We start from the raw sequence: 26,621 nt of genomic DNA, 5'->3' as shown, positions 1-26,621 counted from the left end.
GTTACGATAGATCCATTTTAAAATTGTGAGCTATAAAATCAGCGACAGTATCATTATAGATTACAAAATATGTGAAGAGATGTCTTAATATATTTTCACACTAAAATACACAGGCAATTTGCTCAATTTTAGGATATGTAACTTGAAGTGCATGTCTTCTCATTCTGTGATTATAAAACACTATAAAAAACAAAAAGCATTGTGTTTTAGTGATTCACATCCCATGAGTACTTCCTTGTTTAAGTTAATCATGCATTAGTCTTGTTTATTTCTCTCAAATCCCTAAGACCTCAACCCTATGAACATTTATGCACATGCTTACTTGGTATACATGAATAATCCCACTGTGAATGCAACTATTCCCATCAAAACTACTCAGGTATACAAAATAAACTAAGCATCTTAAGTGTTTGCAGAACAAAAGCCTGAGGCTGTTGTAACCTATAAAGTGTTCCTGTGATGCAGTTTCCCAACTAGAAAGGTTCCAAAATTAAATTAAATTTGAGGAAAAATACTGTACTACCTTGCTTACTATTTTAAATAAGCCTAGCTGGAAACAGCCAATATTCTGAGAAGTTATTCCTCTGTTTCAGAGCCAGAACTGAAGAGATAGGGAAAAAATTATCAAAGGTTTGGTTTTTTACCTGTTATACAGCTACTTCACTTAAACACTTCTTGCCCCATTCCCAACCACGAGATGCAATAAAAAACACATGAACTAAGTCTAAATAGCTATGCGTGCATGTATATAAAGCCAAAAGTCACTCCTGCAGAGCACTCCATACCAACAAACAAGTCACTCTCCCCTCCCCACACACATGCAAATCACGTGTCCACAAAGGGGCAGGGCAACACCTAGGCCAGTGATACTTAGACCTCAGTGGTTCAGGAATCAAATTATCCTCAACATTATCCAAATGAGCCACAATAATGTGAATTGTTTCATTTACTACAGTACTATGTATTCATATTTAGTTTTAATGCATATATATTATTCTCACAGCCAAATATTATTTGATCAACTATAATTGGTTAATAAAACAGTAAAAGCATCCTGATTGGTTAACAACTAAATCACAGCGCTATAATATCATGTGCTGCAAAAAGAGCCGCAGGAGACACATTAAAGCGGCGGCGAGCCTCAGTCCCACTATCCCTAGGCGAGGCTAACCACTCAGTCAGTCACTCACTCACTCAGACGACCAGGGCTACACACGCCAACTGAAGGCCCAGCCGCTGGGCTTTACTCTGCGTCTGGAAAAGCCCGTTATGTGATGGGACATTATCCCAGCCCATCACCTCAGCGAGCTGGGAGCAGGACCGGACCGGACCGCACCGCACCGCACGGGCCTTCGCGCCGTGTGAACGGGGGCACGCAGCGCAGCTCAGGCGGGCCCGGGACAAGACATGTGGAAACGCCACAGGGCGGAATTACCCCAGCACTTCCCCCAGACCAGCCCCCTCTGCCCCCGGCCCCCGCCGCCCTACCGCCGCCATTGCCCCCGCTACTCCAGCCCCGGCGCTAGGCCCGCGCGGATTTCCAGGCCTCCGCTCCTCACCGTTCTGACAGGGCGGCGCCCTGGCCGGGGCGGCGGGAGCTCCGGCCGCTCTAGGGGCTGCGCCGAGGCCGGCGGAGCGCGGGGGGAACCCGGCGGGCGCCGACATGGCTCTTGGCTCGCGCCTCCTCTGCCTCTGTCCTGACTCCTCCTGACCCCGCGCGCGGACGCGCCGCCGGGCGTCACCAACGGAACGGACCCTACTGGAACGCGCGCAGCCGCAGCCTTCCGCGTTGGAACTGGCTGGCGCGTGAGGCAGCGAGCTAGACCAGCCTGTCCGCGCCCGGAGCCGACAGCGCACAGTGCCCCCTAGCGCCACCTCCAAAAGTGCCACCGCCACAGACCCCTCCCCCAACATGGCCCATATGGATAGGCCACTCCTGCTCCAGGCTTTCCAGACCCTACTGCAGCCTTTTCTACTGCCTGGGAGAGGGAGCAACTTGCAGCACGTGCCCCATGGTCCCCTCCCCTTAGATTTGAGCCATTTCTGACCCAGGCCCCTTTCCCATCTGTCCTGACTCCAGCATCCTGATAATTATAGCTCTAACAGCAAACCTTTGGGAGGGATCTGGTTTCTCAGGTCAGAGAGACAAAATCAGCTCCTTAATATCCATCCAGAGACCTACAGGCAGTGCAGATCCTGGCAGAGCAGTGCCATGTGTCCCTCAGAATATGCTACTTGTAATATCCTGCACTGGCTTCAGCTTCCAGCTGGATTTAAGGTGCAGCCCAAGGCATAACACATTACAGTGATCTAGTCTGGCAGTTACAAACCCATGGATGAAGAACCACATTTAAAGGGAACAGTTGCAATCTCCAAGCAAGACAGAGATGTAAAAAAGTTGCTTTGGTCACTGTGATTTCCAACAGCAGCTGTGAATCTGACAGTACTTTCACGCTGAGATGCCTAGAGAAAAATGTCAGGTACACACCCACACGGAGAAAAGCAGCTATCATCCCCACCCTCTTCTCCAGTCTACCAGCATCACCTCAATTTTATCCTGATTGAGTTTCAACCATCTTGCTCACATCCTATTCCACGTTCTGGTTGGACAAGAGCACCATGCACACACTAAACAGGAGAGGTGACAAGAAACAACCCTTGGGCCTCCACAAGAGCATTAGAAGGGAGTAAAAGCAATTGTCCAAAACAACTATCTGGGAACACTCACGAGATTTGTAACAACAGCCATTTTCTTTTCACACCTACTACTATCATCAGGGAATAAACAACACTTAACGACCGTTGATATCAAAGGAAGCTGATAGATCTAATAATATCTGCATCTGCTAGTAGAGGGTGATTGTAAGAGAGTGGCTTGCCCGTGGCTAAAGAGCCAGGGGCTAAAACTACCTGATTATAACATGAGCCCCACTTGAGGGGAATCAGGCAATTCCCATAAAGAGGAGGCAGTGATGCTAGTAAAGAACAGGAAGCTAGGCTTAAATAGTAATAAAGCCCAGCTGATGAAAGCAATGGAGTAAGACCTAGGTAGGAAATTCAGAGTAAGCAGAAAAGTTTTTCAAGTAGCAAGGTCTGACTTGACTTGCAAAGCCTGACTTAAGTAAGGAAGAGATCCAGACAGGAACTTAAGATGCTGTGTCAGAAATGGTCTGTAGAAAAATGCACCTCTGCTAAAGAAGCCAAGGTAGGGTATGTCTACAGTGTTATATTAGTAAACCAAAATGACCTGTGAGGATAAAGCTAGGAAAAATAAAATTAAAAAAAAAAAAAAGCTGAGGACACTGTTCTAATCCTGTGGCTATAAAACTTTATTATTGCAATTTACTTGCAGGACACCATGTAAGTGTGAAATCAGAAAGCTGAAATGTTGTAGAAAATGTAGATAACTGCAATGACTCCAATGACCAATATGAAAACTGTTTAAATTACTCTTTAAAAGTAGACTGAACAAAGCACTAGAAAATACTATATAGGACCAATCCTTTACTGGTTCCAGGGGATAGACTACATATAATTTAATAGGTTTTCTCCAGCTCAGTCTGTGAATCACTGTATGTCATAAGCTGTAGTGATGCTCTCACAAATGTGCAATAACTTTAAGATGTTAGTTTTAAACCAGTTTACATTTCATGTGGCACTTATTTTTCTTGTACCCATAATTTATTTTTAACTTGTACCCATTATTATATGTTAATTTATATTAAGTTTATTTTTAAGTTATATTAACTTATTTTTTTTGTACCCATAATTTTTGAGAGCTTGGTTCAAAGTTGCTCCATTTGCCCTCAACTACATGTTGGACTTGCTTAAATGTCTGTAAGTTTCCTAGATGGTATTTGAACTTATGGGTTCTTTTGTAGCTTTGGGCCAATCCATTAGTAGTGGATTAACTTTTTAGCCAGACATGTATTGCTGCTAACCATGTTTAATTTTTTCTTCACAACAAAAAAGAAAAATCATCACACAACCGCTAGCCAATTATAACTAACACCGTATTAATCAACACATGTGGAGTAAAGCGTAGGGTTCTTGTGGATGGTATCCAAAAAAGAGAATCCCATGAAAACTTTAAATAAAAGAATCATTTTGGAGCTTGTAGTGTTTTCCTCATATCAACCCAATTTTCATCAAACCACCCTGAAATATTCATATAATACTCATGGTTTACTTTCTACATAATCTGCTATTCTAATGAGATTTTTTTTTCTACAAAATGAAAGTTTAAAGCGCCTGCAAAACTGTAAACTTCTGACAACTTTATGGAGTCTCAACCAGAGCTGCTATAACAAATCGTGCTTAACGGGTAAATAACTATTACAAAATAGTTAAGTGGCATTCCACTGCGTGTTAGAGATGTGAAATTCTAAGCTATGATTTTTTTTTAATGAACAATTTGCAAACTAAATAATTAAGGGGTATATTTCCTGGAAACAAAGAAGGCCTCCATCAAGGGCAGAAACAAAGGAGGCCAAATAGTTCCAGGCCCGTGGCTCTGAGACAGCTTACCTACATTGCCATAGCTGTATACTGCGATGGCATAGTTATTCCTGTGTGGGAGGGGAAATAACTGTATGAGTATAAGTCCTCTTTAGAATGGTATAACGGCATCTACACTAGAGGGATTGTTCTAGGCTTTTAACTGGTATAATTATTTCACTTAAAAGTCACATCCCTTACTGAAATAGTTTAGAGCAGTAAAACTTTTATGTTTAGAACATGCTTCAGATCTCCTGTGGCCCATCTAAAACAGGCGTCCATGGTGAAGCACCTTTGTTGTTTTAATCAGTGTAGATATAATGGATTCTTATTATAGTGTGCTTTAAAACAACCTGTGTAGCCTGCATACACTAGTAGTACATGGAGCAGATCACAGAGCTGACAACTTCCATGACCACAGTATGTCTATGGGTACATCTGCACTGATGGTGGCAAAGTCGCTGCCGTCAGATCGACCTATCTGGATCAACTGAGTGGTCAGTGAAGACCCGCTCAATCGATTCAGAAGTCGATGCAGTAAAACCACCCCCTCAAGTGGTGTAGTGCTGCATCGAGGGGAACATGGTTCCCGTTGGTGCAGTGCAGTGAAGACGCCACGCAGAAGGAAAGCACTGCGGTCAGCTTGCATAACTCCCATCGACTGCCACCAAATCGCCAGGTAAGCATAGACGGGGCTTTTTTCTTCTTTCATTTTTTTTAAAAAACCAAAACAAGAACATTCAAATAAGAGAGAGAAAAACAACTAAATCCCAAACTGAGCATTAGGGCATCTTTAAGTTTAAGAAATCAAGTACCCAAACATAACATGCAGAATTAAGGATAACATTGATTTTGACTTTTCATGTTTAGCTCTGTTCTAGCGTGCTTGATTTCTCAACTTTAATGTTGCATTAATACTAGGTGGTTGTGTATGGGGGGTGGGGTTGTTTTGTAGAATATACTATATATAGATTTGTATTTTAATAAGTTTTCCTTTCATAGCCTTGTTTATCCATCCTGCAGTAGTTATTACATCAGTCTATTGCTATGGAAATTATTGTGGTATCTAAACTGGTATTTAATGACTTCACTGTAAAACAAACCACAAAAGGAAGGAGAGCTGTGAGGAGAAAAATCCTTGTTTAGACACACATGTTTAATATTTAGCAACTATTATAAGACATTATAGAAAGTATGTGAAAGGTTAAAAACCTTTGAGTTGTCAGTCTGATATATCTGAAAGCTGCCCCCATTATAAAACTACAATGCTAAAGACAAAGAAAATGTAGTTTTGAATGTTTGTTTAATTATTTTGAATATTGTTTTACAAAGCTTAGGGAATTGTCTTCCACATATAGCATTTACACTGTGATTAAATCCATTCATTGCTAGCAAGTCCAGATGTGTTAGCAGTTAACACACCGGCTCCCTAATGTAATTCCATCATAAACCCAAATACATTAATTTTCAGATTCATTATGAATGAGGATGCATTAGCATGAGTTGGATATTAAATCTGTAAGCAGTTAATGCTACCATGCAACCAATAACATATGAGTTGGCTTATTGAGTCAGACCATTGGTCCACCTAGTTTAGTATCCTGCTTCAGGCAATAACTAAGTCCTGGTGATACTGAGGAAGGAAAAAAAGTGGCCATAATGCAGCTATCCATTTATGCAGTGCTATGGAAAAATGTATTTTCAGACCCTAGCTGTCAGTGATCTTATTTTCTGATACAAGGTTCAGTTTCCTTTGACTCTTTTAATGCCCACAAATGTAAATATTATTGTTCATACAAATATTCAACCCTTTAAAGTTTTTGTCAGAGAGAATTGTTTTGAAAACAATATGTTTTAATGCAACGAAGTATACAACTGTAAGTAAGGACTTGATCCTGCAAACATAAACTACACTGCTTATTGTCATGAGAACACACCATGGGGTATTTGCAGCACTGCCACTTCTGGTGATTATGTTGGAAGTGATACAGTTTTGGAAGTTTGAAGTAATGCAGACTGCTGCAGGTAGTCTCACAATGATGTGAAAAGCTCCAGCTCTCGCATGGTTTTGGAGTAGCAAAAGTGAGTGAATCTCTTCACCCAGCAATGCCCTGTAGCCTAATGGAAAGTGTGTTACATTTACAAGCCCAGAGGCCACGAGTTAGTTCTCTGCTCTGTCCTTTCACAGCCCTTATGAGTTCTTATACTACTGCATTGTGGGTTACTTATTATTCATTCATTTCACAGGTCAGAAAACAGGGCTTGCACAAGGTCAGTTTAGGCAGAGGCAGGAACAGAAATCTAGTGCACCAATGTAATAACCCAGTCTCTTCTGGTTTGCCACATGCTCTTGCAGAAGCAGCATGCCAAATTAGGTACTTCTGTTACCCACACTAACATAAGGTTCTGTCACCTTTTAACAGCTAGCTCATGTATAGATTTATGACTGCTACTTCATTGCTGATAAGAGATCTGGTACTTGTATTCAAGGGTTAGAGGTTCATACTTTTACCTCCAGAGGTCTCAGGTTCAGTCCCCACAGATGAGCTGAACAGGCTGTGCTGTCTGTAACCACTGTATGCTGTCAGAGGTAGGAAGAGAAACCAAAAATCTTGATGTCTGAATGTGTATGTTGTGTCTTCTTGTATGGGCTGGTCCACACAAAGGATACCAGTATGCTTTCCTTCTTATTGATTACTTCTAATCTTCCAGATGTCCGTGTTGTATCTTAGGATGTAATGCATTTCATCCATGTGGAAATGAAAACAACTTTTATACATTTATGTATATTGTTATAAGGACTCTGCAGTAATTAATTGAATGATTTCATATTGCAAAACGTTGCCTTTAGAAGTGAATGTAGATGTTTAGTTTTACTGTTTGTTGCATTTTTACTGATCCTTGTGGTTAATGGGATCTCTCTTTTAAGAACAGAATGTGGCAGATTGAGAGTTCGTTTTACTGACTAATGCGTGGAAGATTTTGCCCATGGACTTGTCTTCACTGCAGAGTTAACTCAAGTGTTGCCCCTAACTTGAGTCCTATTCACAAACACAAACCCTTAGCTTGAGCATAGTGGTCTTAAGTTGGATGACCTGTTGGAGAGTATAGGCTGCAGCTTGAGTTAACACTGTGCAGTCTGAGTGCTGTTTTGCAGGGTGGGTGCTATCATTCAAAGTAGGCTAATTTGAGAGGAGTTAACTCAAGTGTAGATAATTTACATTAACTCTGCAGTGAAGACATAGCATGTGTCCCTAGAGATTGGAAGACTCTGCCTATATAAGTTCCAAGAATGTCAGAACTTGATTTATTAAACAGCTTTCCAGAAAGCAAGCTTCATTATTAATCAGCAATCAAGCTCACTTGTAAATGACCAATCCTGTCCAGATCAGCAGGGATTAAAAATTGTTCCTATCAAATTTAGGTTTGGTGTTCCCTATATGAGATGAGCTTGAAAAGTACCAGTTCCTGTTCCTAAACTCAGCAATATGCAGTGCACTAGGTTGTAAGCTCTCCAGGACAGGGACGGTCTCTCACTATGTGTTTGTACAGTGCCTAGCACATTGGGGCCCCAATTTTTGTGGAGTCCTTGTCAAAGGTTGGCTGGCCTCTCTAAATGAAGTAGGTCCAGCCCCACTGTGTCAACACAGTTGCATCCCAGGTTGACCTGATTAAGAGGGTGGGATTGCATCTAGGGCTAATAAATAGGAGGAAGAGAGGTGTGATAGGGAGGAGAAAAGGGAACGTTCCAGTCTTCTGGGAAAGGCTGACTAGCTATCTTGATTTTTTCTGAGCTAGGACTAGGAAACCAACAGAGGGGCTAGCTTGCTGACCTTTCTAAGGTAAAAACTTGGAAGCCTGGAAGAAGCCTAGGAATGACTCCAGCTGGATGGGTGGGGTGGCTGTTCTGATAAAAGTACAGGTGGGGATCGAAAGAGTGCCTGGATGGTGCAGTAGATTCAAGACTGGAAGTTTGAGATGTGTTGTTGGACTGTGTTTTGGGACTATTGTGGACTATGCATGCTGTATGTGGGACAAATAGATTGTGTTTTGGGTTTTCAAGGACTACTTGTAGTGTATCAGATGACAAATTGGCCCTGAGTAGGAATAACGTTGGACCCAAGAGAACTTGTAGTGGAGTTTTAAAGGTACATGAGTGGGAAAATTGAAATGGTAACCCTGGTTTTATTGTACCCAGCCACAAGGGTGAACTTTATCAGTCTTCTAGTGACAGCCCAAAAATGATATTGAATCTTTCCCCTTAAATCTTGTGAATTTTTTTTAAGGGACAATCTCATGATTTTTGGGATGGGTCTCACTCGTGATTTCTGAACTTTTGGGGTTGGAAGTACTGTTTTTATAGGAGCAGGGCTTATATCTGTAAAGCAGCATTGCAACTGTGCTCATTTAGATGTGATAGCATTAGCTTTTGAAGAGCTGATGCTAGCCTTTGTATTAATGAACTCTGTTAAAGAGGATTAGTTCTAGGTGGGAGATATTTGTATTGGCTTCCACTGCCATCTGCTGATCCATACACAGAGGTTCTAGGACTTTGGAAAAAATAGCAAATTTGGGACCTGTTCTGGTATACACTTAAGCATGTGCTTAACTTTAACTACTTAAGTAGTCCCATAGTCTTCAGTGAGACTACTCACATGAGTAAACTAAATGTGTGTCTGCAGGATCAGGGCTCTAGTTACATAGTTACTAAAATTACCCTTGTCATCAGTATGTGAGGAAAATATTGGGAATAAGATTTCACCCGTATGCCTTTTTTTTTTTTTTTTTTCTATTTTGAAGATAACAAAAGAATCCACACTAACATCTGGAGCTCCTAGATGGAAAGGGGTTAATATGCTACTGTTTCAGTTAGGATTGACCTGCAAAGGGAAGAAAGAGATTGTTTTTTGTTTCTCTGTGATGTGTAAAGAACGCATCTATTTCTTAAACTTTTTTTGCTTGTTTTTCACATTAGTAATTCAGGTCTTGTCTGATCTGAAAACTCTGTGATGACTAGGGAATTATTGAAATGATATCACAAGAGTTGAGAGAATGAAAGTTAACTGAGAAGAGATTTTTAGCAAGACAGCTTAAAATGTTGTGGTGTTCTTAGCACTTGCAGTACTTAACATCAGTTACTGCATTTTGGGTAAAGTACATCTCTGTTGAAGTTTCAGTACCTCTGCCCCTTCAAGAGGTCTCAGTAAACATGCTATGAGACATCCAGGAGGTCCTCTGCAAAAACAGGGAATGCGAGATATATATCTCCTGATGATTCTAATGAAAAAAACAAGCAAGAGAAAAGCCTCTTTAAGCATTGGAAAAAGGGAACAAAATCAGGCACTAGCATAGGGACAGAAAAGAGGCAGCTTCCACGCTTCCCTTAAGAGCTGTGGTAGGGGAGAAGGGCAGTGGTGCCCTCAACACAGACTAGGGCATTTCTGAGGCCGTAAGTTGCATGCCTGCTTCAGTGGTCTCTGGAGGTTCACATTGGTGTCCACCTATGCTCCCTCCTGTCCCTGAAATACCTGCTGCCTCCTTTAGTCCATCCCACTCCACATCCATCCCATCTCCATCTATCTCAGACTGCTTGCTTCTTTGAACTATTGTAAAGTTTGTGCAAAACTGGTGTCTTCACGTGCATGAAGAATTCCCCTCCATCCATCAGGCTTAGGCCTGTCCTACAACCCCTTTGTGCATGACTAGCTGGTACAAAGAGGCCAGAGAGCATTCGGGCTCCAGTTTTTAAAAATCTGTTGCAAATCACTCTTTTTTTAAGTCTAAAAGGACTGCTTGCATTATAAATACACACTATAACCTTTAACCTACCTCCTCTATAGTATTTATGCCTCCATACAGCAAATATTCATGTGAGTAGTACCACTGAGTATAATAGGATTGTTCACATATGTAAGTGTTTAGAGGGTCAGGGCCTTAATCAGGTCTTTTGGTAACTGAAAAAGTAAGAAATGGCTAATGCCAAGAAAAGCTGGCAATAGGGATAGGAGACCCTCTATGAAGGGAAGTATTGTTCCTCTGTGTGTGATGGCTAAACCTAAACAAAAGCATGGCACTGGGCCATTAGTGAGATCCTGATAATTGGATCAGTTTCCTTTGTATCCTTTGAGATCCAAATGTACTAAAAAAGTGGTGCTTCTCCTGTGATCAAAACAGGTTGAGCTTGCGTTTATGAAATATTTCAGTTTTAAACAAGTACAGGTTTGTTTTTCTAGTAACTTTTAATGAGCTCTGTAAAACTAAAAAAAACTACTGGAAGACCTCTTACAGTTTGAGATTTTACACATTTTCCATTAAAAAGGAGCCCTGGCTGTCTAATCCAATGGAGCCCCTGCCTTCTTTCATGTGACTCCAGATGTGCTTTTAGACCATAAAGCTAACTCCGCTGTTTGTTCTCAAAGAAGCAAGCAGTAAAAATGGTGAAACTGTAGTTAGACAGAATCTCTCCTCTAGCAAAACAGTGAGAGTCCTGTGGCACCTTAAAGACTAACACATTTATTTGGGCATAAGCTTTCGTGGGCAGGAACCCTACTGGTTTTTTAATTTTACCATTCCTGATATCTGAATTGTGTCCATTTATTCTTTTGTGTAGCCAGTAGGAGAGCACTTCAATCTCCCTGGACACTCAGTAACAGACTTGAAAGTTGCCATCATTCAACAAAAAAAAATTCAAAAACAAACTCCAGCGCGAAACTGCAGGGCTGGAACTCATGCAAACTTGACACTATCAGACTAGGTTTGAATAGAGACTGGGAGTGGCTAGCCCATTACAAAAAATAATGTTCCCTCTTTTGACATTCACACCTTCTCATCAACTGTTGTCAATGGCTTCATCCACCCTGATTGAATTTACCTCGTTAACAATTGCCCTCGTCACTGTGATGTAACTCACCCATCCTTGCATGTGTATATACACTTACCAAGCTGAAGTTTCCACTTCATGCATCCGATGAAGTGGGTTTCTGCCCACGAAAGCTTATGCCCAAATAAATTTTTAGTCTTTAAGGTGCCACAGGACTCTCGCTGTTTTGCTAAAAACAGACTAACATGGCTACTCCTTTGGATCTCTCTTTTAGGTATATAAGGCACTGGCCCCCTTCCTAGTTTCACTTCGGCAGTATATAACAAACTCTTCAACAGAAAGAAAACACAGTTCAACCTTTTCTGTGGATTAGAATCCTGCAGACACATATACTTCACTATTTTTATATGCTGTAAACACAGGGCCTGAGGCGCTCCCTCACATGATAGTCCCGTTGGTGTCAAAGGGATTTCTCATGTGGGTGAGGGCAGCAAGACTGGACTCGTGTGAATTGTAGATCAAACCATTCAAAAACAGAAGTATAAGATAATTAAGCCATTGAAGCACAATTAAAGTTCAAAAGGACCATGCTGTGGATTAACAGTTCAATGGGAACTATAATCTTCAAGGCTTCTGCAATCACAATTTAGAAACTCTGGTGTTCTGTGTATAGTACTTTCTGAAAAACTTAAGCTGAAACTGTCCAAATCTTTATGTGAAGAGACTGCTGACCTCAAATGGATTGAAAAATTCCTTTCATGAGACACGCTGGCAAAACTTGGATAGCTTGTAATGTCAATAAATATTATGGAATGGAATTGACCAGGGCCAGATTCTCCATTGAGTAGTCCATTGGCTTCAGTGCAACAAACTGGGGATTAAGATACATAGAACTGCCACCTCTGGTTAGGAAAAGCATCACCCATAAGCATGTTATTACATAAATTGCTGTTTTAAGGATCGTGCAACTTCCTTTGAAGTATCTGGCACTGGCTGCTCTTGGAGCAATATACTGAGTTAGACAGATCATTGGTCTTGCCTGGCATGACAATATTTCTATATTGTTTGTGGTACACTGTATAAATTGGTAAATATATACTGTATACGTGTCATCTTTAAATAGGTAATACATCAACAGTCAGCCCTTAAGAGGACATAATTGCAGTTCTACTCTATCAAAATCAGTCCAGATTTTGCACTAAGTAGTCCTATTGGGTTTCAGTGGGACAAACTGAGGAAGGAGGTGCTATTCCATGTGGCAGGAAGGATGGCAGAATCTAGCTCTTGAAGGAAGTGTAAATTTCTAGATGACACACACTCAAAATGATGACACAAAGCCACAAACAGAGCCATAATATCCACAGCCTCCATTTTCACACTTCAAGTAAAATCTAAGTAGCATAAACAGAGAAACTTTATTTCAAAACCAATTTTAAGTTGTAAACTCAGATTTGTAAAATACTGAATTATTTTTTAATTGATTGTAAGGTAGAGATTGGTAATGTTGTTGGAAGCATCTTAACTCACATCTCTATGCTATGGGAGGGGGTGGGGGGGAGGGCAAGTGGTGGTCACTGGTCCCTTTCCAGTAATTTCCCCCCAATTTAATTTTGTTTCCCCTGGAGAAGGAGTAGCTTTTTTGTAAACTTTCATTGAAGTAAATGGTGGTACATACACTACCTCCTAATTCACCTGATAGGGAATCAGTCCAGTAAATGATTTTAGTTGGCCAATAACAACATTTATTATCCTGCCCTAGCACCATGTAACAAAAAGTTGTGAAAGTGAACTATGTGTATACTCAGTAGCTTCTTTTCAATAATAAACAGCCCACTCAGTTCAAACTATGTTTTGTGAACAACCCTCTAATAAGAGACTCATGCTAAAACCAGCGGATTTTTGATAGAATGCGTCTGCTTTAAAAATGCATCTTAAACAGTGTGAATGTAGTTCCTTGCTCTTCTGATGTATAGCATGGCCCAACCTTTGGCCCAGAGCCCTGCATTAGAGATGGTGCACAAGCACGCCCCCTCTTGGGGAGAGATGGGGTGGTATTGTGATTCAAAGAGAAAGAGGGTAGTGCAATCTGTGACCGTTTTTATGGGGTGCACCATCTGTCCCTTGCACAGCCTGCCAGTCCCACTGGCCAGCCCATAATAGGGTGTATTCATGGCTTCTTTTCCTCTTGATCCTCCCCATCTGCCTTTCAGATAAGTTCCTCTTGGTAGCCACCCCTGTGCTACCTCAACTGTAAGGGGATATAATTTTAACTGGTCCTTACAGTACTTCCACTGAGGCTTTCCACATTAGTATAACTAGAAAGTGATTTTAAAAAGTAAATTTGTGTATTGTTCTGAGCTTCAACCTTTGTGTGGATATTGGCTTTGAACTTTATCGTGTCTCTAGGTTGTGCCCCATCAAGCAGGGTCCGTCTTCCTCAGTATATTGTGGAATGCCAATCACATAGACAGTGCCTGATAAATAAATATTACCACTGTTGCTGGAGCCATCTGGATTTTCTTCTTTTCATTTTACATTAGCAGAGGACATCAAATGAAGCAGATACTGTACCCTATACCTGTACAGAAAAAAGAAAGTGTCTCTGTGCAGAGAATAGCAGCATGGGAAATAATGTATAAAGTTTAGAAAACCACCTTCACAAGTCATGTATTTCCTTTACAGGGATTACAGTAATGGACTGGGCATTTGGCCTGGTTTAAAAGTTGCCCAGTGGGCTGAAGGAAAGAAAGTAACGAGGTTCATAAATATCTATGAACTGGTGTAAACCAAAGATAAGTCAAATGGCCCATATTTAAAATCAGTTCAATTGGTGGGTTCTCTTCAAGTAAAGTATCTGATCCTGTCCCTGATTCAGGAGCGCATTTAATTTTAAAGTGACTTTATCATTATCATCATGGCAAATCCCAAGGGGACAAGCCTCCTTGCAGATGGAGTGCTACCTGGATCAATCTTTAGCGAGGTCCCTAAGGTGCTTTGGCAGGACGTTCATCGCTGGTGATCTTATTACACCACCAAAGCTTTTGGCACTTCTGTGATCATTGACATTGCAGTGGCATTCCTTGGTAAATGCACTTCGTAATTTATTATTGGTTTTACTTCCTAATCTGTCTGTACCAAGGAAACTGCTAACACCAAATCAGTGCTGGTGGAGGCAATTCCTGGGTTTGGCTGGGATCCTTATTGCTGATCTTGTCCTGCCACTTAATATGAAGCAGCTGATGAAGATGACGAGAATTGAAAATGTTAATCTGCCACTTTCAGCCTTCCTCAGGGCTCCCATTTTACTGCTGTACAACAGAGTTGGCTTCATAACAAGCCTGATGTCCCAATGTCTCCACAGTGGCTGCAGAAAGTCCCAGAATATGGCAGTGGCTGCTGCGATATAAGCATCCACATTTTTCAGACATCCTTCTGCAGTCTATGACTAAGCATGCCTTTAACTTGACTGCAACAGGAGCTAATAATTTGCTTACAGGATGCCCTGACTAGGGAATGCTATTCTGAATAGGGACCCCCTGTTCAGTGCTGAGCACTTGCAATTCCTGTTGGATTAAGTGGGAGTTGTGGATGCTTAGCACTTCAGAAGATCAAGCCCACTCTATGTATGTGTAAAAACATTATTGTGCTTACACTGAATCACATCTGACTAATCTAACCTCACCTTGTTAACTAAAGACTGGATTTGAAATATTACTCCGCCTTTAGCCATTGTGCTGAGTTTAATTGGCACACTGGACCCTCCAATAATTTAAAGTTTTGTTGTGCTGGTGATAGCAATGATAGTGCTAAGAATTTAGAGCTGCTTCTCTTTGAATTTTTTGATCCTGAACTAATTTTTATGTGCTGCTTATGCATTGTTAATTTAAATTTCCCTCCCTCCCCATACCCACCTTTACATGCCAACTATTGGTATTCCAATACCAATTGGTCTGCAAATTGTAGGCCGTATCTGGAAATTATTTGTGCCTGGTTCCTTGCAGACCAATCAAAGAATAGGTCCTGGTCCTGAATTGCTTATAAAGTAGAGATGTGGGGCCAGAGTCCTCACTTACACCAGTGTAAATCTGGAAGTCAGTGGAATTACACTGGTATAAAATCTGAAGTGAGAGCAGAATTATATTCAAGATGAACACAGGATATGGGCAAACTCCACAAGAGTGTTGCCAACAGAGGATTTCCTAGTCCACCTTGCTCTGCTCCTATTGGTCTAGCTCCACCCACTTTGTGGACTGGTGATAGCCAGGCCCAGATTCCCAGAAAGAGCTTGGTTTGCCAGTGGCTTAGTCTCAGCCAAATCCCCGAGGGTGAATGTTGTCCATAGTCATTATTTTTAGCATTTGTAGGATAAAGAACAAATCAGACAAAATCAAATTCATGTAAATTCAACTGTAAAAAGAAAACAAATTCTGTCATTTACATGCATGGCTACTATGCTCTTTTCTAACTATCCACAAGTATCCCCTACTAAGCAGTAGTGTAGTATGTCCACTAGGAGATGCTGCTGTACATGGAATACACTGAATTATGCACAGAGGAAGGACAGAAAGAAGAAATATTTGAAAACACCCAAGTGTGTGTGTGTGTGTGTGTGTGTGTGAAACAGAAGTTGGTCCAATAAAAGAAATGACCTCACCCACCTTCTCTCCCTATCAAACCATGACATGTTTTCAATAACTATTTAAATGAGCGAGAGAGAAATGTCAGTCAGACACAGTGATTGGAACAGCAACCCTCAATTTTTAGTAATGGGAAGGAGGAATATTTTAACACTTAAAAGCAATCCATTTGAGTTCTAAGATAAATTACTTATGCAACTATATGCTTTTCTGATTTAGAATAGTGACTACTGAGAGTGTCGTAAAAAGACTGAGCATAAGGGAAGGGATAGGTCTGGTCAGCAGTGTGACTTTTTGACATATTTGGAAAAACTTCTTGGCTAAAATAAAATTACGTTTTGGGGATGTTATTTAAACCAACGAATTAGAAATACACTGCAGAATGTAAGTAATGACATTTTTGATGTTGGGGTGGAAACCTAATAGCTTTAATGATTTCAGTTTGAAACTCAGGTATCCTGGAGCCAGTGGTGAGGTTTCTCAAAATTATTAAGATTAATTTAAACTCCATTATCTGTCTGTATTTGCTTATCACTGCAGCAAAACTTCAGAGACTTTAATGTTCTACTCCGCAACTTTTGACAGTAGCTGTGCTCAGAATATTCCTTTGCCGCTCAGATATTGTCTTCTGCTGTCATTTTATTATCTTTGCCAGAAAATATCTTGCAAATATTAGTAGAACATTCCTTTGGCAACACACAAGGTTGATGTTGTCAACCTAAATTACTGTTCATTCACGAGGACTCTTAATGTCAAACAATGCTTTCATTGGCACGGCACAAATCTTGGAATGGATATTGAGGATTTTCAAGGGGAATCCTTTGGACATGTAAATCAGGCGCAGCAGACTATCTTATGGGACAAGGTTGACATTTTCAGACTTGGGTGCACAAAAGCAAGCATTGTTTCCATATGTAGTAAATGGGACCTGAGAATACTTATCCCCTCTGAAAATTAGGCACCTAGGTAAGGGATCTAAATATAGAATTAAGTGCCTAGTATAGTGCCTAGTAAATAGCTTAACTTCCAGAGGTGCTGAGCCCCCATTGACTAAATATGGATATAGCTGCTCAATTTTAAGCACCAAATTTTGACCTAAATATACAAAATCTATGTCAATGAACCAAAAAACTTCAGGGAAGCCACACTGAAGGGTGCCCAGAGGGAGCTGATGTAAGATATTTTAATTGTTGTTGCCTTTCTGTTGTATGGGGCACGGTTTGAAGTGTGTTGGTGAAGTTTCTCCACATACCAATGTAGAGTAGTTTGACAAACGATGAATTTTATATTTTTCCCTAAGATATTGAATGCCGGATTAGGGTGCTTTCTTCAGCAACTTTACTGCTAGAAGCTGAATAGAAATCTTGTTTATAGGACTTGATGTTGGTAGTGGTGGTTTTAGTTTAGTTCTATAGTATCATAAATATACTTTGCAAACACACACAAGACTAGGCCCTATCTTAAGGAGCTTACAGTCTACTTCAGACACAAGACACTGGGTACTAATTCAACACAAAGTGAGTACAGATGTTGTTGGTGGAGATTGTCACTGAAAGGAAATGCATTTAAGGAGGGATTTGAAGGGGGAAATGAAGGAAGCTTGGCATGTGAGAAATGTTTAGACTTTATCCATAAATGGCTGGACAGGATTCAGAAGTCTCGCAGAACCACAGAAATGTAGGATTAGAAGGGACTTTGAGAGGTCATCAAGTCCAGCCTCCTGTGCTGAGGCAGGACTGAGTAAATCTAGGCCATCCCTGACAGCAGTTTGTCTTACCTGTTCTTAAACGCCAATGATGAGGATTCCACAATGTCCCTTGGAAGCCTGTTCTAGAGTTTAAATACCTTTTAATAGTTAGAAAAATTTTCCTAATATCTAACCTGAATCTCCCTTGCTGCAGATTAAGCCCATTACTTCTTGTCCTACCTTCAGTGTACACGGAGAACAATTGATCCCCATCCTCTGTATAACAATCCTTAACACATTTGAACAGTGGTTCCCAACCCGTTGCCCGCAGGGTCTTTCAGAGTGGCCCGCAGCTCCCCTCCCACCGGCTGCAGAAGAGAGCTGCTGCCTAAGTACCCAGGCAGTGTGTGTTGCCGGTGCAGGCTCCTTGCTGCAGCCAAGGGGACGGGAGATCTTCCTCGTTGAACTCCTTCCCTTTGGCTGCAGTGAGCGGGGGGAGGGTGGGCTGCTGACGGAGACTGGTGGCCCTTCAGGGTTGTAAAAATTATATTTGTGGCCCTCGAGCCAAAAAGATTTGGAACCACTGTATCTGAAGACTGTTATCAGGTCCCCTGCAGTCGTCTTTTTCTCAAGACTAAAGCCCAGTTTTCTAAGCTTTCCTCATAGCTCAGGTTTTCTAAACCTTTTAGTGTTTTTGTTGTTCTCCTCTGAACTCTTTGCAGTTCATCCATGTCTTTCTTAAGGTGTGGCATCCAGAACTGGGCACAATACTCCAGCTGAGGCCTCCTCATGCCAAGTAGAATGGGACAATTACCACCCATGTCTTACATATGACACTCCTGTTAATACACAACAGAAAGATGTTAGCCTTTTTCCACAACTGATCACATTCTTGACTCATGGTCAATGTGTGATCCACTATAACCCCTAGATCCTTTTTAGAAGTACTAACACCTAGCCAGTTATTCAGTATTTTTGTAGTTGGGCATTTGATTTTTTTTTTTCCCCTCCCAAGTGTAGTGCTTTGTGTTTGTCTTAATTTAATTTCATCTTGTTGATTTCAGACCAATTCTCTAATTTGTTGCATCCACTTTATAGTAATTTCATCTAGACCATGTTTCCCTAGTTTGCTTATGAGAATGTCATGCAGGGTGATGACAGAAGCCTTACTAAAATCAAAATATATGCCATCTACTGCTCCTCCCCCTCACCCCATAAGTTAAGCCAGTAACACTGTCAAAGAAGGTAATTAGGTTGGCTTGGTGTGATTTGTTCTTGACAAATCCATGGTGGTTATTCCTTATAACCCAGTTATCTTCTAGATGCTTACAAATTGATTGTTTAATAATTTGCTCCAATATTTTTCCAGGTATCAAAGTTAGGCTGACTGATCTATAATTCCAGGGTTCCTCTTTGTTCCCCTTTTTAAAGATAACTATTATATTTGTTCTTTCTGACCCTCTGGGACCTCACTTGTCCTCCAAGAGTTCACAAAGATAATTGCTAAGGGTGCTGAGTTTGCTTCAACTTATTCCTTAAGCACCGTATGGTGAATTTCATATGGCCCTGCCAACTTGAATACATCTAACTTATCTAAATATTATCTAAATAAATATCTTTCCCTCTTTTGGCTTGCATTTGTTGTTAATATTAGCAGTGTTGAGTATCTGATCTCCATTAATCTTTTCAGTGAACAGTGAAGCAAAATAGACATTAAACACCTTCTTGATGTCATCAGTTATCTCTCCTTTCCTGCAAAGAGGACCTACATGTTCTGATTTTATCCCTACACACTTTGCTATTTTTTCATACTCTTTAGCATTGATCCATGTTTCCACTTTTTGTAGGATTCCTTTCTGATTTTCAGGTTAATAAACAGATCCTGATGGAACCATAGTGACCTCTTATTATTCTTCCTTTCTTTCCTCTGCATCGAGCTAGCTTGCAGTTGTGCCTTTAGTGTTGTCTCTGAGGGTTTGTCTTCACTTACCTCCAAGATTTGGCAGCAGTCGACCGGAGTTATGCAAGCTACGCAAAAAACTTGCGTAACTCCTGTTGACTTCTCAGCTTCTCTTCTGTGCGCCGTCTTCACTGCACTGCACCAACAGACGGCGCTACACTACTTGAGGAGGTGGTCTTAATATGTCGATTTCTGGATCGACTGAGCAGGTCTTCACTGACTGCTCAGTTGATCCAGAGAAGTCGATCTGACGGTGGCGAATTTGCCGCCGTCAGTGAAGACTTAGGCTGAGAAACTGCCGGCTTTCCAGTGCTCAAAGCAATCAGGAGTTCATCAGAGTTGGCACTTGGGCTCTTCCCCCTCACAGGAGTGCACCAGCACTACTCTGATGTTCCAAAATCTTAACCTTTGTCTGATTCTGATCTCAGATCAGTTCTACACTAATTGACTTCAGTGGGTTATTGCATAACATCCTTCCCATGCCAATGTTGGCATACAGGAGAAATTAGCCTTTTCCATTCTCCTCTGTCATTTGCTGCTGCTTCCATCTGTTCTATGGTGTTGATCGACTGTTCTGCCTTACCTGCTAAAGGATTCTTAAGGTTTCTCATGGGTGCCCTTGTTTCCTCACACAAGTTGGTTTCCACTTGATAGCTTCATTGGAGAATCTGTGTCTTTGCACCTGAAGCACATGCCCCAAATAGGTTCAGTACTTCCTTCTGACTCTTGTGGAAACGAGCTGCTGGCTAGTGACTTATCTTAGCTGATAATGGAGTCTCTCCAACCAATACCCTGAATCTTTTGCAGGAACTTACTTTTTAAGACATCTAGCTTTGTCTTACTACTTGAGTAGTTATCCAACTATCCTAGCTATATGTTAGCCAAACGTTAGGTAGCTGAGATTGCATTTGAATTGAAAAATCTGTTTTGTTCTAATGCTATATCAGTGGTTCTCAACTAGAGATCTTCCAAGGGGTACATCAGCTTATCTATATATTTGCCTAGTTTTACAACAGGCTACATAAAAGGCACTAGCAAAGTCAGTACGAACTAAAATTTCATACAGACAATGTTTTGTTTAAACTGTTTTATATACTATATCAGCAGTGCCCAAACTATGGGCAAGTTCATTTTAATGGGGTCACTAGGCCCAGAGTTAGACTCGCTGGGACCCAGGGCAGAATGCCGAAGCCCTGCGGTGTGGGAATGAAGCTGAAGCTCGAGTTTTTAAGTGAGATGAAATTTGGGGTATGCAAGACAAATTAGACTCCTGAAAGGGGTACAGTAGTCTGGAAAGGTTGAGAACCACTGTGCTATATGTCTCTGATTTCTGTATAGTAAGTTTAGTAAATGCTGTGGATGTCCCTTCCTTCTTAAGGTCTCAGTTGGCCAATATGGTGATGCTTAGGTAGGTGAACTGTTCAACTTTCTTGGTTCCCCCTTTCCCCCCTTGCAATCTGATATGCTTAAGTCTGAGTTTCAAGGATGGTTGTTTTTAGCATAACTAATTTTGATCCCTGTTTGGCCTACTGTTGTCAGATTGTCTTTGTAACTCTTTGTAGGTGTCATTCAATAGTGTGATATCAGCAAAACCTAGGTCCTCCAGGCATTTGCCATCCACCCAATCTATACCAATGTTTGTATTGCTAATACACTTCGTATCCAGTCTGACAGTGTCAAACAGTGTAGGTAAAATGCAGCTCTATTCTATACCAGTGTCCACATTGAACCACTTTGGTTGTTCAGTGGGTTACTTGTGATTTATACTAGTGCAAGTGAGAGAAGAATCAGGCCCTTAGCTGGGGTACCATTAGGAAACAAAGATTAGCCCAGTTAAAACAGATGAGGAGACTAAGAAATGCACTGTTAAACCCAGCCAGGCTGTGTGTGGACTTTGGGGGATCCACTTCCCCTTTTAAATCACTTCATAAAGTTGGTTCCTTCATTTCCTCAAAGAAAACTGATCTATCTGTGGACACAGTAGTTCTGTTGTTGGAAAAATCAGATACTGAGTGACATAGAGATTCTTGTGGGCTTTTTATTATTATTATAAGATGTCTTTTGAGTAGCTGTCATTTCTCATTGCTCTCATATAGGATTCTAGCAGTTAAAACAATGTTGCTGCTGGCATTGTGCCTGTTGCAGAAATAGTTTATTTGTATAGCTTTCTGATTCTTCATGGGCAGGAGACCTAATGCATTTTATTCATTCTTCTTACGGTAGAGTGTGACCACTTCTCATTCCCTTTTCATAGTCTGTGTGTAGCTAACAGCTACCAACTGCTCTAGTGGAATGAGGATGAGGGTTTGTAGTAACTCACTCTCTATTACCACAAGCAACTCTCTGGTCTTGTGCCAGCTTCTTCAATGCTACCCCACTGTGATATCGCCACTTGTGTTTCAGATCCTTAAGTCTTTCCTTCGCTATCCTATTCCGTGCACTCACTTCTTGGCAAGGTCTCCTAACAACACGATAGCACAAAGTAAAGCTAATAAAGTTTTGTACCAGAATTTTATAAAGGGTTAAAACAGGTGTTTTAATCTTGGCATGCAGCTATTTAAGAAATGGGAATATTGGCAGTTGTTCCTGGTCTGGCCATTCGGTTCCCAGATGCCAGTTTATAGTGTTTAACTTTTTACAAGTTGATACTTAAGGTGCACCATTCCTTCTGCAGGGGGAGAGATTAAAGAATTGTTGACTACACAGAACCTGCATAACAGTGCGTTTAAAATCTGTAGGTCAGGATTGTCAAAATGTTTAGGCACCTAAATAAGTGGGATGACTTTCAAGTTCAAATTAACAGAAGCTGAACTACTGTGTGCATGACACTTTTTTTTTTTAAATTCAGGCCACTAATTTAGGTGCCTAACTGTGGACTTCAGGGTTAAATCCACAAAGGGACTTCTGCGATGCTCATTGTTGGGATGCCTAACTTTTAGATGCCTTGCCACCCAGTGGAATCCTTAACCCTGAGTTAGGTACCCAGGATCCCTTTGCAATGCATGGGGAGAGTCAGGTGCCTAAGAATGGGATTCACAAAAGCCAGTAAGCCAAATGGGGAGCAGCCTAAGGTAGCCTGTAAGAAATGCTGAAGAGAAGGACGAGGCCTAAGCTCTGCCCCTCAAAGATAGTTAGGTGCCTATCTCTGCTTGGGATTCACAGCCAGGATCCCTCTTCGGGAGTTAAGCATCTAAACAAGATCAGCCCTTTCTTATGAAAAGTGAGAGAAATCCACCCCTCTATAGCAAATTGGCTAGTGGTTAAGGGAACTCAGCTGGGAAGTGAGAGGCATGTTTTCAGATTCCCACTCTGCCTGATATGCGGCAGGGTCTCCCATATTGTATCCATCAGGGGAGGGTCTCTCTCGATCTCTCCTGTTGAAGCTGTTCCACTTTGTATAAATAATGAAATGTACATTGGAGCAGGGACTTGCATCTGGGTCTCCCACCTCCCAGGTAACCACCAGGCTACCAAATTAATCTTGTTCTGTTTCTGGCCCAATAAACTTAATTTCTATGAAGTGGAACAGCTTCAACAGGAGAGATTGAGCAAGAAACCCATTACTTCATAAACACCCAATAGCACTCTGGTTTGGATACTCTCCTGGGATGTGGGAGACAGGGGTTCTAGTCCCTGCTCCAAATCAGAGAGAGCAAGGACTTGCAAACAAGTCTACCATAGCCTAGCTGAGTGCTTTTAACCACTGGACTATTGGGTATTATGGGAGACACCCCTCACCATTACCACCAACAAATTCCTGATCTTGTCATCTCCAGATGTCTTGGTGTGGGGCCTGACCCAGTAGGCATGCTCTGAGCACGCCTATCAGCTCAGGCACTGTGTCTAGACAGGTGGGGAGAAAGCCTATTTTGATGATCCTACCAAGATTTAAGTGTGAACTAGTGTGCTGAGCTGCTAAGCGGTGTCAGGACTTCAGTGTTTTTGTGCATGCCCACTGGCGGGAAAATTAGGCATCTACAGTATTAGGCAGCAGCTGTATGGGGCTTTTGAGCATCTCAGTGCCTGAAGTGGCAATTTGGGTCCTATGGCTAGATGCACAAAAGGACTTATGCACCTAACTTTAGGCATCCACTTTTGAAAATCTTGGACTACTATCAGCAAAGTAATCAACAAACACAGTAGCTAGTTTGCAGTAGGTCATTCTGAAATACCTGGCCATTGCTGACACTTATACCATTTCCCCCACTGATCTTTCTCTTCAGCAGGAATGTCCTGATGCAATATTTGTAGTTATGAAAGAGAGGTTTCCTCTAAGTTTTTTCATGGGAAAGAGCACTCTGAGAAAGTGCAAACAAGCTTACAGGCACCCTTAAACTTGACTCTCAAAGCCACTTTCACTACAAATTGGATCTTTGAACAACTGCTCTTAAGATCTTCAGAATACAGAACCTAGGTAGGCAAAGCCACTTGGTAAATTGCATTACTTCAGTACCTCACTTAATCTCCCACACATAGCTTTAGGTCACCTATGCTCTTTGCATAGCCTACAAAAAGCTTCATCTTGTACTGGCACCTATATAAGGGCCAGGTGGAATTTGCCATTAACTAGATATTATACCTTGCTGGCAGTGGAAAGAAAAATATCCTTTTAGAGGATATTTAGAATTCTATATTACAGCCAAAAATGCCAAAAGTTGGCTACTCTCTTTCAACAAACAAAAGAAATATTGAACATTGAATTCTCATAGGGAATCAGCCAAATATTATTTAGCACAGATATTTCTGAAAGTATGGCATGTTAAGAATGTTTATAGTGTTCCAGTTTCCTCAGACCTTACCATGACCTAGAATCAGGGCCAGATTAAAGCAGGGGCTTTAGGGGCTGCAGCCCAGGGCTTCGGGCTAAGGGGGGCCCTTCAAAAATAAATCCAGGTGGCTGGTGACTTGCCCGTTTGGGGAGGCTAACTCCTGGCCCCGCCCCTTCTGCCTGAAGCCCCACCCCTTCCACCCCTTTCCTGTCAGAGCCCCATCCTGGGCGGCCCAAGCATGAGCCAGGTTGGCCGGGTGGCCTCAGTGCTGGAGCACCCAAAGTGCCCACAGAGCCTATGCGTCAGCGCTGCCCTGTCCCACCCTACCCTGGCTGTCCCACACTCCAGCAGCCCCTCTCCCCCACTGCCAGAGTGCCCCAGCACCAGGTGTGGACCCAACCCGGCTCCAGGCTGGCCAGTCCACTCCAGCCCCCAGAGCGCCACCAGCCCCCACCATGCTACAGTGTTGGCCTGCCCTGCCCCTGGCCTGGCTGGTCTGCCCCAGGTCCTGGAGCACCTCTGGCCCGAGAGCTCCCAACCCCCTCGGCCTACGCCACACCACAGCGCTGGTCCACCTTGACCCCAGGCTGGCTGGTCTGAATGCTCCCAGCCCCCAGAGCACCGCTGTGCCAGCCCATAAAGGGCACCACAAAATCTAATAGCCCTGGGCCCCCAGGAGAGTTCATCTGGCCGTGCCTAGAATGATGCTGTCTAGCATAAGTATGCTGGCCTAGAATATAATTGCTATCCTGTCACTCCAGCAGACCTTATTTGGAGATAACCCCTACGTTGTGGGCCTACAGGCTATGTACAAGTGTCAAGGAGAGGTGGATGTCAGGGGGTCCACCCAGCCTTTTCCATATTGCTCCATGGGTGGGGAATCCCTGAGGAAATCTCATAGGTAAAGGCTGAGAACCACTGATCTAGTCTCATGATATTAAGATTGAAATCACAGTTGATGTTTATAAGCACATATATTATGGGGACCTACAGTAAGCCCAACCTCCATGACATCAGAGCTCAGCACTAGTATTTTGTCTGACTTTTATGTTTTTGGATGAGCCCTAGAATCACAGTGACATCTTAGTGACTGATAACTATTTTATCAGTGAATATTTTCCATGGTTAACTTCGATACTGATGTAAATTGGTCAGAAAGTGGGTGTAAGTGATAAAACTGTATTTTGCACAAAAGATTTGTAATTGAGTGCATGCTGAGAGGGTGAGAGAATTGTATGTAACAGGAAAAGAGTTTATCATATAGGTGTAAAATAAAATAGCCCCACAGCCCATGTACAGTCCCCTCTTGTTAGGGGTTTTGACACTTCTGCCCTCTAGGTATGTAAGATACACTGCTTTTGCACATCCATTTAATACTAAATCTGTGCAAATCAATCTATTTTATTATTTACACCTGATTTTTCAATTGACTTACATCTGACATGTAACTCACAATATCCTTTTCATCACTCTTGAATTTGGTGTTTGACAGCTTTCTTGTACAGATATATTAGGATTAAAACCAACGAATTACAAAGCGCACTTATCGAAGAATGCTGCTACACAGCCAGTGATCACGTGGTTGTCCAGAAAGCATTCAACCCAAGGTGCTTTTCTGCCTTTGCTAACTTAGATTGTTTGAGCAGAAGTCGAATTTATGGAGTTCAAGAATTAGTAAGAGAATAAGAGGTTGACAGGCTTGCTCATAATGAGTAAAAGTGCAAGCATCATAACAGAATACATCACCGCATCTTTTTTTCCCCCTCTTTGCAGGGTAGTGTGGTTTGGGTTCAGAAAGTAGTTCAAAGTTCACATGATGCTGAATAAAGAGAGCCCTATTCAAAGGTTGGAAAATAGCAAACGTTTACTGAACAGCATAAACCTGAAGAAGCAGCAGTATTCTGACTAAATCGTTTCAATACTAATTCTTCCTTCTAGACAGAAATCAATGTCTGATGAGTGTTTATTTTGTTTTCTATTGTTAGACATATAGCTGCTTCCCCGTGAGCCATCTCCACCTATAATTTACCTTTAAACAGGTTTATTTGTGGCGTCTACTCCTCCTTAAATAAAAACACTTATACAACTGCAAAGGTGGGCCAAGTGCAGGCCTGGTGAAGGGGTTGCATAGCTGTTGTATCCAGTAGAGTTGCTCCTTCTTATACCAGATCTGAATTTGACCCATTACAGCCAGGAAAGGGATGATTTTACAGTAGTTTTATTCTGCTTCACTTCTTCCTAGTTTGTATGT

At 41.7% G+C, this 26,621-nt stretch overlaps 1 protein-coding gene and 1 long non-coding RNA gene across 6 annotated transcripts in view; one reads left to right on the top strand and one right to left on the bottom strand.

Moving 5' to 3' along the window:
* Window positions 1-1,739, bottom strand: part of SEC24B (SEC24 homolog B, COPII coat complex component) — an 89,645-nt gene extending 87,906 nt beyond the window's left edge. For 2 of the 3 annotated variants that reach the window (XM_067568254.1, XM_067568255.1), the window contains exon 1: window positions 1,560-1,739. In XM_067568254.1, coding sequence (XP_067424355.1) covers window positions 1,560-1,665 — 106 coding nt within the window. In that variant the 5' untranslated portion in view covers window positions 1,666-1,739. The remainder of the gene's footprint in view (window positions 1-1,559) is intronic. The other variant, XM_067568256.1, reaches the window with a different exon arrangement.
* A 586-nt stretch (window positions 1,740-2,325) lies between these two features.
* The window catches only part of LOC137166502 (uncharacterized), a 53,511-nt gene continuing 29,215 nt past the window's right edge, over window positions 2,326-26,621 (top strand). For 2 of the 3 annotated variants that reach the window (XR_010923717.1, XR_010923718.1), the window contains exon 1: window positions 2,326-3,205. This is a non-coding gene — a long non-coding RNA (uncharacterized lncRNA). Of the gene's footprint in view, window positions 3,206-4,241; window positions 4,325-26,621 lie in introns of all 3 variants that reach the window. The other variant, XR_010923716.1, reaches the window with a different exon arrangement.

The sequence above is a fragment of the Emydura macquarii genome, unplaced genomic scaffold (genome assembly GCF_026122565.2).
Source record: "Emydura macquarii macquarii isolate MOO-44397 ecotype Brisbane River unplaced genomic scaffold, CSIRO-AGI_Emac_v2 contig_2863, whole genome shotgun sequence".
Classification (NCBI taxonomy): Eukaryota; Metazoa; Chordata; order Testudines; family Chelidae; genus Emydura; species Emydura macquarii.
This window is presented reverse-complemented; position numbering and strand designations above follow the sequence as displayed.